A 15913-nucleotide genomic window follows, 5' to 3' on the forward strand; every position below is an offset into this window, starting at 1 on the left:
GGCGTCCATTATAATAAATCACAGCTTTGAGTATAAAACGTGCTGAGTCCTGTAAATCCTGTTACTGAACCAATACCCATGACCCTGTGGGTGGTCTTAGGGACAACTGACACACTATTTCACTTTTCTTAAGGAATCTGAATTATCATAATGTAAATGTGTACGTATGGGTTTCCTATTTGCTTTTTATTTATCTCTTTCTGAGTTGATTATACAGATGTTGTTGTTTGAGACATGGTCTTGTTATGTAGCCCAAACTGACCTTGAGCTCCTAGCTCACCTTCCCAAGTACTAGAATGATGGTCACACTTAGCCTCTTTCCTTCTGTTTTAATAAACATAGGATCACAAAAAAATTAAAATTCTGTTCAACCTGTAAATTATTTTTCTTTCAAAAAAATTTGATTATTTATAGGCTCATGTGCACACAGAAATTCATGAGGATTTCCTTCCTTCCTTCCTTCTTCCTCCCCTTCTCACCCCTCTTCTCTCTCTTGGCAAATTTCTTTTTTCTTGGGGAGGGGTACTGGGGTTTGAACTCAGGGCCTACACTTTGAGCCACTCCACCAGCCTTTTTTGTGATGGATATTTTTGAGATAGAGTCTCTCAACCTATTTGCCCAGGCTGGCTTCGAACTGTGATCCTTCTGATCTCTGCCTCCTAAGTAGCTAGGATTACAGGCGTGAGCCATTGGCATCCACCTCTTGGCAAATTTCTTGAACCTCTAATAACTTATAAACCAAGAACCTCTACAAGGTAAACAGAAAGAACATACAAATACTCCATTCATAAGAAAGAAACTTCAGGCTGGCGGAGTGGCTCAAGTTATAAGAGCACCTGCCTAGCAAGTGTGAGCCCCTGAGTTCAAACCCCAGTTCTGCCAAAAAAGAAGAAAGGAAATTCAACTAGCTATAAGTACCAATACCTAAAACATATTTAACATCATCAAATATAAAAGTAATATCACATTTGGTAACTGAGTAAATCACTTAAGAATATGTGTTGATATGTCACAGACACATTCAAAACAGTACCTATACCAAGCTCACTATCCTTTCTAAGACAAACTTTCCAGCCCACAGCACCATCTGAAGAAAAAATGAACCCAATGAACCGAACTAGCATTAGACACCTGGCTCAAGTATACACAAAAATAAATCCAAAAGAATAAAGATTGGGGGTGTAATGACAGAATATGAAGTTTTCTATATGACTTTCTAATGATATATCACAGTTCATCCAGTGGTCAGGAGGTGGGGTCAAAAGGTGAGGATTCATGAAGTTGGTGAGAGGGATCAGGAGTGTCACCATGAAGGGAGTGCATGGTCTTCTAGAAACTATGTGAAGGATGATGTTATAATTGGAATGGGAAGTGTCCTCCAAAATCTCACATGAGTGTTAAAAACGTGGTCATCATCTTGTGGTACTATTAGTAGGCAGTGGAACTTTCAGGATTCAAGGCCTGGTGGAAAGAATTCAGGTAAAGGGGGGGAGGGGAGGTCCCTGGGAGGGGATATTGGAACCCTGGCTTTTCTTTCTGTCATTCTCAGCCACCATAAGGTGAGCAGCTTTGCTCCACCATGATATTCTGCCTCATCACAGGCCCAAAAGGAATGAGACAAAGCAACCAAGGACAAACAGACAGTAGAGAGCAGAAAGTAAGTGCTGACATGGTGGGAGGAAGAGTGGTAGCTTAGCCCATGGTTCACATTCTCACCCCTGGCCTTTCCTGATCCAGCTCCACAGGTGTTCACAAATTGTCACTTCACTGTTTCCTTTCTCTAGGCTCCTGAGAACCAACTCAGTTCATATGCTCACATTTCCCACCCACACAGGGAAACAGCATTGGGTGGAAGCCTAGGGATGGAGACAGAGGGTGTTCAGAGGCAGGAGGGAGAAGTGTCTGAGGCACTGTCAAGCACCAGTATCTAGTCTCAGCCACCACCTCTCATGGATGCCATTTCCAGGCACCCACCTCCTTCAATAGCAACTTTTGCTTCCCTGCAGGAATCCTTCTCTCAGGATGAGGTCTAGCTTCTTGAGCTTCTGGACAAAAGATGGACCTGGCTATGATGCTGGTGAATGGCTGAGGGATTGTTTCTTCTATCAAACAATGCTGTAATTATAGTCACTTGAGAAATTGATTTTCAAGCTAATACAGCATGCAGACACCTGCCCACCCACCTACCCACCTTAACATCCAGCCAGTTGTCCCATTTCAGTCTCAATTGTCAGGTGTCATGTCCTTCTTGTTCCTCTTCCATGCAAGTAAACAGCTTTCTGCCAGCCCAAGCCAGAGTCTGTTCACATGACCCACCATCAGCCCACATGAACATGCAATCAGCTTGTGGGAGCCCTACAGCCTGGATGGCAGAATCTTCTGTCTCTGGGATTGAGCTGCTTGCTACAAGAACCTAAAGCTTCTGACCTTGATGAAGACAGCAATTTGAAGAAAAGGTGGATTAGGAGCCAAAATGTCCAGTCCTAGGTCTGGGTCTTGCTCTGTAGGAGCACTCAGCTGGTAAGCAATGCTCCCTGAGGACTGAGTTTTAGTATTTTGTATAATGTTCAGGATATACACATGAAAACACACACACAGACACAGAGGATCTATCTTGAAAAATATTGATATTCAAATTCCAATTTCCACCATGAGGATGATCTCTGTTAACATCTGTGGTTTGTATAAGGAGGCCAAAATGCTAGTTTGTCTTGTATCTATTAACCTTCATGTACTAGAATCAGGTGGAAAAATCACTTTGTGCCCTGAAACAAAACAAAATAACAAGGTGAATGTGTTTGGTTCATATTTCCCATTTCTTGGACTCTAAAGCAAATCTGTTTCACTTTTACATCTGTCCAAACATGTTTCACTTTTCAAGACTGTAAAAAACATTGTATGGAGTGAAATAATAAACTTTGGTAATTTTACATTTTATTCTTTCTAGATAATTTTGTATCTGTTTGCAAGCCAGTTCTGAAATTGTAGCTTTTCATAACTCGTCATTCCTTTTACGTTTTATTTTGTAGAATTTTCCATGATCAAATAACATATGCTGGCTGGGCACCAATGGCTCATGCCTGTAATCCTAGCTACTGAGGAGGCAAGAAATCAAGTGGATCACAGTTTGCAAACAGCCCAGGCAAATAGTTCTCGGGACCCTATCTCAAAAAAACCCTGGTAGTTTTTCAGAAAAGGGCTAGTGGAGTGGTCCAAGATGCAGACCCTGAGTTCACACCCCAGTACTGCCAAATTTTTTTTAAACGAGAAGGCAAATAACATATGCTCGCCTAAATTTATCACACCTACATTTTACTTTTTAAAATGGGATCTTTTTTTCCATGTATGATAGCATAGCAGTGTCTTCTACAAATTATGGAAAGCATCAGGGCTTATCCTAGTTCATTTGAAAACACATGTGTATACATATATATATATCATCACTTGTAATGGCTGTATGACAGTGCCTTAGCATTTACCAAAGGCACTGTAGTAACAATCATCTTCCTGAGTGAATTAAATTTATGTGCTTTTCTCTTTCATTCTTAAGACAGCACTGAAGAAACAGCTGTACTCTGAACAGCAAAATCCAGCTTCTCAGCCATGTGTAACTTACCTCATCTTTCATATATTCCTCAATATACGGTTCCCACCCAATCTAGGAAGATGTACGTATCATGCATACAAGGACATTTTTCCTAACTACATGGTTTTCTTTACATCATGCTTTCCTACACTCAGTGTCCAACTTAAGCAGTTCCTTTTTCTTTGAAGCATACCCTGTGTTGCAGGCCATTGTAACCTTTGAGATTAAAGCTGAGAAAAATCCTTTGTATTTAGCATATCACTAATATATTATCAGTATTCATGTGTCATTTTTGCACTTGTATTTTAAAGTTCAAGGAAAAGAGTGATTTCTGCTAACTTTACAATAGAAGTTTATTGAAACACAAACAAGACTCAAATAGATATCTTCACATTACAACATTCAAAAGGGTAGCTTATTTATGATGGCTCAGTTCACTATAAGCTCACTTACTAAATATCACAATTTGGACAAGACAAGTATCAACGAACATGTTTTCAGTACTAATAGTCATTTGGCATCTGAAAAATGATCCCCAGAGTTGGGTAAAGTTAGTATCAGCAATAAAGACATACACTGCAACACAGAACCAACAGTAAATACTGAAAAAGAAAGCATTACTCAAGGAGCACAACTGAGGGAACGTAAGGACAACCAGAGATAAGTGGTTAACCATACTAATTTTCTTGATCTGCTTCAGGTTGATTTTGATTGCCGGTTTTGCTTTTCAGTTCCTTAGCAAATTTCTCAACTTCATGGAATGTAGAAATAAGTGGCTCAAGCCCAAAGTCATCATCAGTGAACACTGCTTCTTTTTTTATATTGTTACCAATATTCTCAAATATTGCAAGAACAATTTGAATATTGTCATTTGTCTCTTCCTTGTTAAAGAGGCCCATAAATTCTGACATTGCTTCAGTACTGAGTAGCTCTTTTGTCACCACAAGATTTTCAGACAAATTCAGTAGCATTTTCAGAATATGAAACCTTGTTTTAGCATTCCCCGTGGCTAGTAAGGAGAGAAACCCAGACATATAATTGGTAACCAGTGTGTGATAGTCAGTAGTAGTAGTGAGATGTCTAATCATCATTAATCCAGACAGTTGCTCAGGGGAATCCAAGCTACAAGCAAGGGTTTCCTCACACACTTGACATACATATGTCTGAACCATGTTTAGATTTGGATAAGGTGGAGCCATGCGAATCATGTTCTCCAAAAAACTTGTCCTAACTCGGGAGGATGGATAATTGAGTAAGGTTTCAATAAGTGAGACAATGCCTGCATCTCGAATGAAATCTCGGATAAACTGAGAAGCACTTCTCATACCCATTGCAATTTTAGATATTTCATGAATAAAGGGATCCCGAATTTTGTCCATTAATAAAAGGAGTTCTTCGAACTCTTCAGAACCAATTTTAAGCTCACACTGAATGCAGCTGCAAGACCAGTTCTCAGGCTCTGCACTCTCCCTGGCCCTAAGATGCTCTCGAATTTCCCGGACTGACCGGTAGGAGGGATCATACTGAAATGGGAACTCAGGTTCAGACTCATGCAAAGATTCCTGCTCTTCCCCCTCTGGGAAAAGTTCCACATGCTTGGGCTTTCCCCCAAACATTTCAGAGAACAGAGATGCTGCTTCTTTTGGAAATCTGAATGGGCTTATAGATGGGAAGCCAACCCTACCCCATGGACCAGGCTTGAACTGAACAGTGACCTCTTCCCAGCTCTGGGGTCTGTGAGAAGGATCAGGTTCTTGCTCAAATGAACACCTAGAATCACATATGGCCCTGAACACAGGGCTAGGATTTGATTCAAAATGGGCCTCATCTCCTGCCCAGAACCAGGACCCCACTATGGCCTCATTTTCATCAGCTACTGTCCTGGGCTCATAGTTGGTTCCATTGCCAATCTTGTTAGTCACCTCATCTTTAGCTCTAGACCCAAACTCAACAACTGCCCCTTCCTCATTTTCTGGCTTAGACTCACAGGTAGCCATAGTTTCAGTTTCCTCAAGGGCAGACCAGAACCAAGACTCAACAATCATCTCTTTGTCATCCTCTGGCTCAGATACATAGCATATTCCTGCTTCTATACTGTCTTCTTTTCCAGCCCAGAACCAGGATCCAAAAATGGCCTCTTCTTCAGTCTTTGACCTTGTTTCCTCTACTATTTGAGACCCATCCTCTGTATTGGCCTCTTCAGTCCAGAACCAGGACCCAACAATGATTTCGTCTTCCTCAGCCCTAGGCTTGGACTCAAAGCTGTCCCCTATCACTGCCTTCAGACTGGTCTCTTCTTCCCAGAACCAGGGCCCAACAATGACTTCCTCTTCATCAGTTTTGGGACTATATTTTCTGTAAAATCCAGCCTCTCTAATGGCTTCTTCATTGGCCCAGAACCAGGACCCAACAGTAGCTTTCTTCTCAGCTGCTACCCTGTTTTCTTCTCCAGCCTTGTCTGGCTCCTGAAGCCTGTCCTCTTCCCCAGCCCAGAACCAAGAACCAATGATGCCCTCCTCCTCAGCTTCTGGCCTTAACTCTTCTCTGTCAGTTGCTTCTATAATGGCTTCCTCATCTTCTTTCCAGAACCAGGACTTAATTATGTTCTCCTCTTCAGTTGGTAGCTTGACCTCTTCTCCAGTCTCATCATCTATACTGCCCTCTTTTGCAGACCATAACCAGCACCCTACAATGGTCTCTGGCCTTGTGTATTTTTTTGACCAGAACCATGAATCAACAGTGTTCTCTTCCTCCTCTGGTCGAGACTTCCAGCTTCCTCTACTGGTAGGATACATACAAGGTTCTTCTTCTGCCCAAAAGCAAGACCTATTATCAGTATCCTCAGCCTCTGCTGTAAGTTTGCATCTGGCACCAGCTCCATACTTTATACTGGCCTCTTCTCTAGCCCCAAACCACGGTGATATGGCTTCTTCCTCAGCTTTCAGTCCACACTTACTATTAACTTCAGCCTCCACACATGCATCTACTCTGGCCCAGAACCAGGACCCAATTATGGGCTCCTCCTCATCAGCTTCTGTCATAATGTCACAGCTTGCTTCAGCTCCTGAATCCATATGGGTCTGCTTGTCAGACCAAAACCAAGACACACACATTTTCTCTTCTTCAGATCCTGGCTTGGACTCTTCTTCAACCCCAGTCTCTAAATTGACTCCTCCAGCCCAGAACCATGGATCAATTATTTCTTTTTCCTCAGATCTTGGCATGGACTCACAGCTGACTCCAACAGCAGATTCTTCCCTGGTCTCATCAATGCCCCAGAACCAAGACCCAAAAATGGGCTCTTCTTCAGCCTCTGGGTTGACTTCTTCACCAGCCCAGAACCAAGATCCAACAATGAGCTCTTCATCATTAGTTGCTAGCATAGATTCAGAGGTGGCCTCGGTCCCAATTTCCATACTAGTCTTTCTCCCAGTCCCAAAACAAGAATCACCAATAGGCTTCTCCTCAGCCCTTGGTCTAGATTTACTGCTTGCCCTAGTCCCCATACTGGTCTCTTCTTCAGTCCAGAACCAACTACCAACAATGGGCTCATCCTCCACGTGTGGACTAGACTTCATTCTGGCCCCATCTACTATACTGGACTCTTCTGTGACCCAGAACCAGGTCCCAATGAAGACCTCCTCTTCTGACCTGGCTTCTTGCTTGGCCCTGGCTCTGTACTTGGTTTTGGATTCTTCCTTTGTCATTGCTTTTTTCTTCGACTTGGACCTTGAAAACATATTTGTCTTTTCTCTAGGTGAGAACCAGGACTCTTTTTTAGTATCTATAGACTCAGGAATGACATCACCACAATCTTCTCGCTTGGCCCTGTGCCTGGCCCTAGTATTGAACTCTTTTCTAGTTCTGGGTTTAGATCTGGATTTGGCCTCTTCTCCAGCCCAGAACCAGGACTTCATATGGTTTTCACATTCAGACCCAGAACTGGATTCAACACAGACTTCATTCTTCGACATAAACCAGGACTTACTATTGGCCTCTTCCCTGCACCTAGACCAGCAGCTAGTTTTTCCTTTGTCCCAGAACCAAGATGTCTTAAGAGACTCATCCTCAGAACCAGAACTAGATACAAGATAGAGCTCCTGTTTGTTTCTGTGCCTAGACATGGAATATACCTCTTGTTTAGCCATGTGCCTGGACCTGATACTGGCCTTTACCCTGTTCCGAGAACGAAATCTTGTGCTGACTTCATCTCCACTCCAGAACCAGGAACTCCCAAAGGATTTGTCTACCCATTTAAAATCAGAATTCTGATAGGCCTCTTCTTTGGGTGTAGGCCTGGGACAGCACCAGGACCCAGCATTGGTTACCTCTTTGGACTCAAATGAAGTCTGGAATCCTGTTTGAGAATGGGCCTTCTTTCTAGGAAAGCTCTCAGTGTTCATATTAACCAGTTTTCTATCTGTAGATAGGCAGTTAGCTTTAGCAACCAACCCAGAATCAGTACTGCCTAATGGAGAGTTTATGGGATTGGTTTGTGATTCTTCCCCTGTCTTTGACATTGACTCTGCCCCAAACTTACTCTGAGCCCAGGCCTGGGCATCATTCTTACATCTTGACCTACGAACTGACTTGGATTTACTCTTAGTACGTGTCCCACCACCTATATTGGCTTCAGTTTTGGGCCTTACTCCAGACATAACCTTGGTCTTCATTTTGGGCCTTGCTCCAGTCATTATCTGGGCCTGGGTCCTAACCTTGGGTCTGACCACCATGGGGACTTCATTCTCTATCTCAGCCACACTCACAACCTCTTCTCCAGCCTTCTTCACAGGCCCCACCTCAGCACCAGGTTCAATCTCTGCCCCGGTCATGGTACAAGTTAGAGAAAACCCAGTTTATACCCCTCTCCAAGAGTAAGTCTTAACCACAGATATGTCACAGAATTGTATCTTCACACTCTGATCTCTGATGACTTAGAATATAAAGCTGGAAACAAGAATTACAGTGGGTTCTTACTCCAGGAATCAGGGATGGTTCTACCCAAGCACAGTCTCAGTCAATAATACAGATAAAGTGCAGAAGAGGCACAACCAGGCTGGGGAAGGATGGATGGTTCCTGGGTGGGTGCAGACCAGATGAGAGTGGTTATTTAGCAGCAACTCCAACACCACAGGACCTGCCACTGCAGGTGGATCTAGGGAGAAAGAATTAAGTAAGGATTGCAGGGTCATCAAATTGTGTAGACTCAGGCAGAGATTTAAAAGAGAGACTGGTGCTGGATGGCAGGTGAGTCAGCTGGGCTACTAAGAATGTCTGTCCCTCTTGCCTGCTAGAGAATCAATATGGAGATGTTGAGAAAGTGTTGGGAATCAAGAGGCAAAAGTTCCCAGCCTGGACCCTAATCACCCCTGGACTCCTACAGCAGTGATTAGTCTCTACCACCCCCACAAAAGTGAAACCACAACCATACAAACCTTCACTGATGCGCTGCAATTTCTTCCTCCTGTCTGTGTTCAAGTGATGTTAAGCCCCACAGCAGACTTCAGGGGTCCTACAGATACACATACAGGAGAGAATGCAGTCCAAGTGCTTGGTAGATAGGCACACACACAGGTCCTAAAGGCAAGTATAGCAGCTATCTCACACATAAAGGGTGCAATCTGTTTAGTTTCCTGTCACCTGGTCCTTGCTCTCAGATCTTTTCCTGATCACAGCACAACCTATACCTACCTCAATAGTCCTAGTATCTCTGACAGGAAACAGACAAGGAATGCTGTGGCAGTGAGCAAATTACTGGAGAGGAGGAGAAGTGGTCCTGTACTCCAATAGATCAAAACCACTTGCCATGCTTTTCCTCAGTAGTTGTGCCCTACATTGCCCCCTTTCTCACTAACCTCCAGAGATTTGAGACAGTCTCCTCCTCGGCTTTTCCTTTCATGCAGAACTGACGAGCCTTAAAGCAGACCTATGGACAGATGAAAACATGAGGCAGTCAGGAAATGATAGTAGCAGCTAAGCTTGGAGGACAGACCGACACCAATATGGAGATAAGAGTCCCCATGCTATCTGTCTCTCAATATTTTGGCTCCTGCTGGTGGGATATGCTTGTTTTCTTCAGGCCCTATTGCAGGGATCCAGAAGTAAGAACACCTCTTGACGTCACACTCTTCCCATTGCTTCCTTCTCCAATTCTGAGGATTCACCACTAGGTGCGCCACATCCCCTTGTCCTTCGCAGCATAAAATGGGGGAAGGGCACCGTATATTCTAGAAAACAGGCTGTGAAGTGGTCCCTGTACTTAACACTCCGTCATCACCCCCTCCCCACAACTCATCTTTTCAGCTCCTAGATTTGGGAAGACGGGGAAGGAAGGTATGGAAAGTACCTAGAATGCAGTTAGATTAGAAGGCACTACCAGAAGCCTGACCTGGTCTGATCAGTCACTCCATCCCTTTCGTGTCTCCAGACATTGCCTGATGCCCACCCTCCATCTCCACACACCTCCAGAAATCCAGGACACTTTCCTGCTCCTTTTTCCCAAGCCTCTGGTCTACATCTGTAGATATGGGCTGTCAGAACACGCCAGGCCTATTGTGCACAGGAGACTTAGACATCAAGCAGGAGCCTGTGGGAAAGGACAGCACCCAGGACAAACAGGCCTCTTTTAGGTACTAGGGCCCGAGTGTCTAAGGCTAAGCTGGATTCAGAGATCAGAGGCCTGCCTAAGTCCTCATCCAGGCAGCCTCAAGGGGCACACCCCTGTTTATTCCCCCACAACCCTCTCAGGGCACAGACACGATCGAGGGCGGGGCGCGGGCAGCTGGGAAGCGGGCTGGAAGGCGGTCGGCGCGGCTGGCCTCCATACCATCTGAAGGAGCCGCTCTGCCCACCCCGCTCCGCCCTTGGCCCGGCCAGACCCGCGCCGCTCACAGCCTCCTCGTCGCCAGGGGTCCCCGGCACTGCGCACCTCTCTGGCGGATCCGTTCCGACCCGCTCGCCTCCTCCGCGTGGAGCTGTTGGAGTCTGGGGGACAGGCGGTCAGCCGGCCGGCAGTGGGAGACCACCCCGCGCCCCCCGCACGCCCCCACTTGCCTTTTCAGGCTCAAGGCCCAGGGAGACGGGCTCCCCCTGCTCTCCTGCGCTCTCCTCTCCTCCCGCCGCTCCTTGCTCAGACTCCCACCGCTTTCCGCGCGATCGGAATGGCAACGAGGCGCCCCGCCCCCACGCCTCTGCACCAAAGCCGGCAGGGGCTGCGCAGGATGCGGCAAGAACCGCTCGCCTCGAGGGTGTCGGGAAGGGGGGCGGAGGGATACGGCGCGAATGGGCTCGACGCCCCCTCCCATGCCCACCATAGTTCCGACCCGGAGTGGGCGGGGCCGGGACGAGCCCCAGTCTGAGGGGCGGGCTCCTGCCGGTTTGCCTCAGTAAGACCCCCGACCGCCTGCCCTAACTTGGCGACCACCCCCACCTTTCTGCCACCGCTATGGTGCGTGGCCAGGAGGGGACTCAGGGCCAGCGGCTGAGCTGTGGGGGAGGGGAGGGGGGAACCGATATCGGGAGGTCTGGAATTGCTGCGCTGGAGGGAGCAGCGGATGGATACCTACTCGCCCCTTGATGCGGTGCACCCCACACTGCGCACTGCCTGTCCCCTCCCCTCTATTACCCCGCCTGCTCCCGCTCCTTCCCGGATGCTACCGGGAGAAACGGTGTCAGCACTGCAGGCTGAGAGGGCCAGGTGACCTCACAACACAGCAACAAGGGGTCTCTAGGGGCTTCTCCCATGTTTTTCTTCCATTGCTTCATGGAGCCATGAAGGGGAGGAAGGCACTTAAGGGGACTGAGGTGGGGGCCCCCATTACAGGCCTCACCTCTGCTCCTCTTCCAAAGGAAGGCTGGCCTGCACCTGTAGTCTCAGGAAACCAACCATTGGTCTGTGCCAAGTGTCATTCCTTCTGCCATGCTGAGCTTTTCTCATTCCCAGTGGGAACTCATTTGGTCATTGCGCTGTCCCCACTCTTGCCCAGAAAAGAGGGCTTTTCTCTGTCAGGACACACAGGGGCTCATACAGTCATCTATCTCTGCTGATACATAGCCTAGTGTCAGGTGTCAGGTAGGGCCTGTTCTGGCTTCCTGGCCACTGTCTTTCCTCGCCATCATGTCCAGGCCCCTAATGATATTTGCCAGTGTAGAAATGTGGCAGAGTGTGGAAATGTGGCAGGGTTTGGATCAGAGTGAATCTCAGTCCTAACCACCTGCCTACATTCACTTGTCATTCTCAAGGAAGGACCCACTTCATCAAGACAGAAACCAGGCTGTCTTTGAATCCTCTCCCATCAACTCTGCTTACACCCTTCCTCTGCTCTTGATTCCCTCCTTTCCATGTGTGGCACATGGGACAAACACAGCAATGGGGTTAAGCACAAACTTGATGCTGTTACTGCTGTCTATTTTAAAACTCATTTTAACACCTTTTCGTGTTTCAGATTATGCTCTCCAATATTATGTTAACTGGCTAAGTGGAACTGAGGTTGCAGATGGAATACTTTGCTAATCGTTTGGATTTAACGTAAAATCATGCTGATTTATCTTGGCCAATGTAATTGCAAGTGTAGTTTAGATGTGGCTGAGGGAAGCAGAAGAGCCATCAGTGTCCAAGGGAAGCACCATGACAAAGCCTAGACAGACCCTTAATTGCTTTGAAGATGTAGGAATGCTAGGAGTCAAGGAATGTATGCTTGTCTCCAGAAGCCGGAAAAGGCAAAGAAACAGCTTTACTCCCTAGCTACCCCAAAAGTAAAGCAGCTCTCACAACTCCTTGGTTTTTGTGTGGTGAAACCTTTTTGGATTTCCAATCTCCAGGACCATATAATAACAATTCTGTGTTATTTGAAGCCATCAAGTTTGTAATAATTTGTTATACTAATAGTAAAAATAAAATATACTCATTATCCTCAGAAAGTCTATTCCCCTTGAGTCTCTGTTCCTGTATGTCAGTGTCTGGGAGGATTTTTGGGGTCTCATCACTCACCAGTGTAGACATCAATTCCTTTTTTCTGTTTTACAGGTAATACCACCATAAACTTTGCTAATAATTGTGAAGGTGCTAGTACAATTTTTCTTTGTTTTTGCAGTACTGAGGGCTGCAAACAGGGTTTCAAGTATGCTAGGCAAGAATTCTACCACTAAGCTACATTCCCAGCCCCCTTTTAAAGATTTTATTTTATGAAAGGGTTTGACTACTTTCCTCAGGCTGGCCTAAACTTGCTATGTAGCCCAGGCTGTCCTAGAACTTGGGATCTTCCTGCCTTGGTCTACGCAGTAGCAAGGATTACCATACCCAGCAGTGTTAGTGTCTTTATACCAAGGAATTTACTGACAGAGGAGCAATTCTACCAACAGATGGCAGTTTTTTTTTGGTATAAGACTTTGAAATAGCTATTGGATAATGTTTTCAATTCATTTAGAAAACATGATTTTTTAAGTAGCTAAAATTTATTGAACTGACATAGGGCCTGTTTTAAGCTTTTTGTGCACTTTATTTGTATTGGTCAGTTAGAATAAGTTTAAATAAGAACAAATACAAGACTGAAGGTATTGGCTAACCTTTATCCTGACTGCTAAGCACCATTTACTTCCTGGTAAAATGCACTCCAGTCCAGAAGCCTGTAGTGACCATGGTTCTACTCCCCAGTGTTTTCTCTACCGCCTGTGAAAGCCTGTATTGCCCTGAAATCTAAATTTCAGAAACAGCCCACAAGCATTAAGCCTGGGATACAGAGGCAGCTGTGCTCATTCACTCATTGTACCCTACCTACCTTTCTCTTCCTAATCCCACCCCACATCCAATATCTACTCATGAACTTGCACAGTAGCATATCATTTGTCTGTAAAGATCATATAATCTCCTCTAATCCTTCTCAGTCACCACATTCAAGGACCTGTTTTGGTCCATTGTGCTTAACTTGCCTTATCTATGGTTCTTTATGTACCTCAGGCAAAACTGCCTTCTAAGACCTCTCTCTACTCTAGGTTGAGCCAAACCTTTTGCATTCTTAATAGGTATCTCTTCTCCTCTACCTAAATTTCAGGAGCTGTATGCTATTGTTTAGATCTTCACTGTCCCCCAAAGGCCCATGTTGCTCTTCCCCTTGCTCTCTTTTGCTATGTGGCCATGAGGTGAGCAGTTTTCCTCCACCAAGTATTTGCCATGATCTGCTGCCTTGTCACAGGCTCAAAAGCAGTGGTCTGGAACCTCCAACACTGTAAGCCAAAAGAATCCTTTCTTCTTTAGAAGTTGATTGTCTCAGATATTTTGTTATCGTGATGAAACGCTAACACACTGTACATAGGGATTAAAATCACCTACAGCCAGGACCAACTAAGCTGGGGTAGGTCTTGTGAACTAAATGGTGAGACATGCCCAATAAATATATACTTTTAGTGCAGGTTGGAGATGCTCTGAGAAATACCTCAGCCTGTGTTTACTATTTGAGACAGGGGACATTTGCAGAACTGGTAGAGAGGCTTGACCCAAGAATATTTTCAGGTCATATCAAGAGATATGCTTCAAGATAATTCATATTGAGGGAAAAAAGTCAGCCCAATAACCTTAATCCATGAATAATGCCTTGTCTTTAGGGAAGTACAGCTGTTTTAATGACAGTGCTGCAATTTAGAATGTTGTGTATGCCATTTCCAACACAAATCCTCAAGTATAAGTCTGTCATAGTATAGTCACATTTATAAGTGTTCCCAGAAAGAAATATTTCTTTAAAAATCCTCTCTAACACTCTAAGTGCAGATCCTGTTAATAAAGTGTAACCTAAAGACAGGAAAATATCCTTTTCAACATGGTGTTAATGTTTTGACTTTTACTTATCTCTGATATCATAAGCACTCTGTGTATATGTGGTAGTTGGAAAAATAAGAGGGAACAGACAGAGGGGCTGTCATTAAGTACCTGGTAATAAAGTTCAGAACAGAAGCAGCAACTGCAAAAACCATGGGAAATTCACTGAAATTCAGGACATAGGAAATATTACTTGAACATTCTTAGAATTATGGGAACTTGGGAGGGGATTAGCTTGGCAGGGAGAAGAAATTCTAAGTTTCCACAATTCCAGAAAATAATGCAAATTAATGGAATGTCAAATTACTTTTCAAAGTAGAAAAAATAATGAAACTTTTGTTAGTGCTTCCTATTACTCAACCATCACATTCTGCTGCTTCATGAGATGGCCTCTATGTGGCCAGCAACCAGCTAGCAAAATGGGAAAATGGAGAGTAGAGGTAGATCCCCTCCTTAAAGTCCTTGGTCAGGAAATGCTCACATCATTTCCATTCACATTTCACTGACTGGATTTGTTCCCCATTTGTTGAAAATCCTGTCCTTTTTCTTCAAGTGGTATTGAGACAATGGGATATATACATGCAAAATAATAAAGTTATTGCAATAAACTAAGAATACAGGGGAAAATCTTCAATTTGATAAAGGACATCTGCAAAATCCCTACAGCTAACATCATACTGAATGTTGAGAAACTGGAATCTTTCCACTAAGGAACAAAGCAGGGATGTCACCTCTCACTACTGCTTTTTAACATTGCACTGGAAGTCCTAGCTAATGCAATAAGTTAAGAAAATAAAATAAAAGGTATACTGATGAAGAAGAAGAAATAAAACTGTTTTTACTTGTGGATGGCATAATTATCTATAAAGAAAATCTGAAAGAATTGACAAAAGAATTCCTAGAACTTATAATAGCAAGGTTGCAAGATACAAAGTTAATATACAAACAAATGACTTCTCTAAATACCGGCAATGAACACGTGGAATTTTTAATTCTAAAAAAGTAACATTAATACTAACATCTAAAAATGAAATACTTAGGTATAAAGCCAAAAACTATGTACATGTCTGAATGAGGAAAACTACAAAACACTTAGGAAAAAAATAATAGCTAAATAAATGGAGAAATATTTCATATGCATGGATAGGAAGACTCAATATTGACAAGATGTCAGGTTTTCCAACCTTATCTATACATTTAATGCAACTCTAATAAAAATACTAGCAAGTTATTTTCTGAATACCAACATACTAATTATAAAGTTTATATGGAGAGGCAAAAGACCCAGAATAGCCAACACAATATTGAAGAAGAACAAAGTTGATGTGCTAATACAACCTAACTTAAAGACATTGTAGTATAGCAAAAAGGCAAGTAGGCAAATGTAACTGAATAGAGAATGCAGAAATATAACCAACTTATCTTTGATAAAGGCACAAAGGCAATATAATGAAGAAAAATGTATATCTAAACAACTGGATATTCCCACATGCAAAAAATTAATCTAGATTCAGGTA

At 44.0% G+C, this 15913-nt stretch overlaps 2 protein-coding genes across 2 annotated transcripts in view; both read right to left on the reverse strand.

Moving 5' to 3' along the window:
• The window catches only part of Gprasp2 (G protein-coupled receptor associated sorting protein 2), a 62294-nt gene extending 52814 nt beyond the window's left edge, over positions 1-9480 (reverse strand). Inside the window, exons 1-2 of the mRNA XM_020185559.2 lie at positions 9442-9480; positions 9022-9098 (exon numbers count right to left, since the gene is read on the reverse strand). The gene's annotated coding sequence lies outside the window, so the exon portion shown is untranslated. The remainder of the gene's footprint in view (positions 1-9021; positions 9099-9441) is intronic.
• On the reverse strand, positions 3915-9502 carry Gprasp1 (G protein-coupled receptor associated sorting protein 1). The gene is made up of 3 exons (XM_020185556.2): positions 9442-9502; positions 9022-9098; positions 3915-8741 (listed from the first exon to the last, which is right to left on the reverse strand). The coding sequence occupies exon 3, from the start codon at positions 8416-8418 to the stop codon at positions 4264-4266; it is 4155 nt and encodes a 1384-aa protein (XP_020041145.1). The 5' UTR covers positions 8419-8741; positions 9022-9098; positions 9442-9502; the 3' UTR covers positions 3915-4263.
• Positions 9503-15913: the final 6411 nt, after the last annotated feature.

This window comes from Castor canadensis, chromosome X (assembly GCF_047511655.1).
Source record: "Castor canadensis chromosome X, mCasCan1.hap1v2, whole genome shotgun sequence".
Taxonomy (NCBI): Eukaryota; Metazoa; Chordata; class Mammalia; order Rodentia; family Castoridae; genus Castor; species Castor canadensis.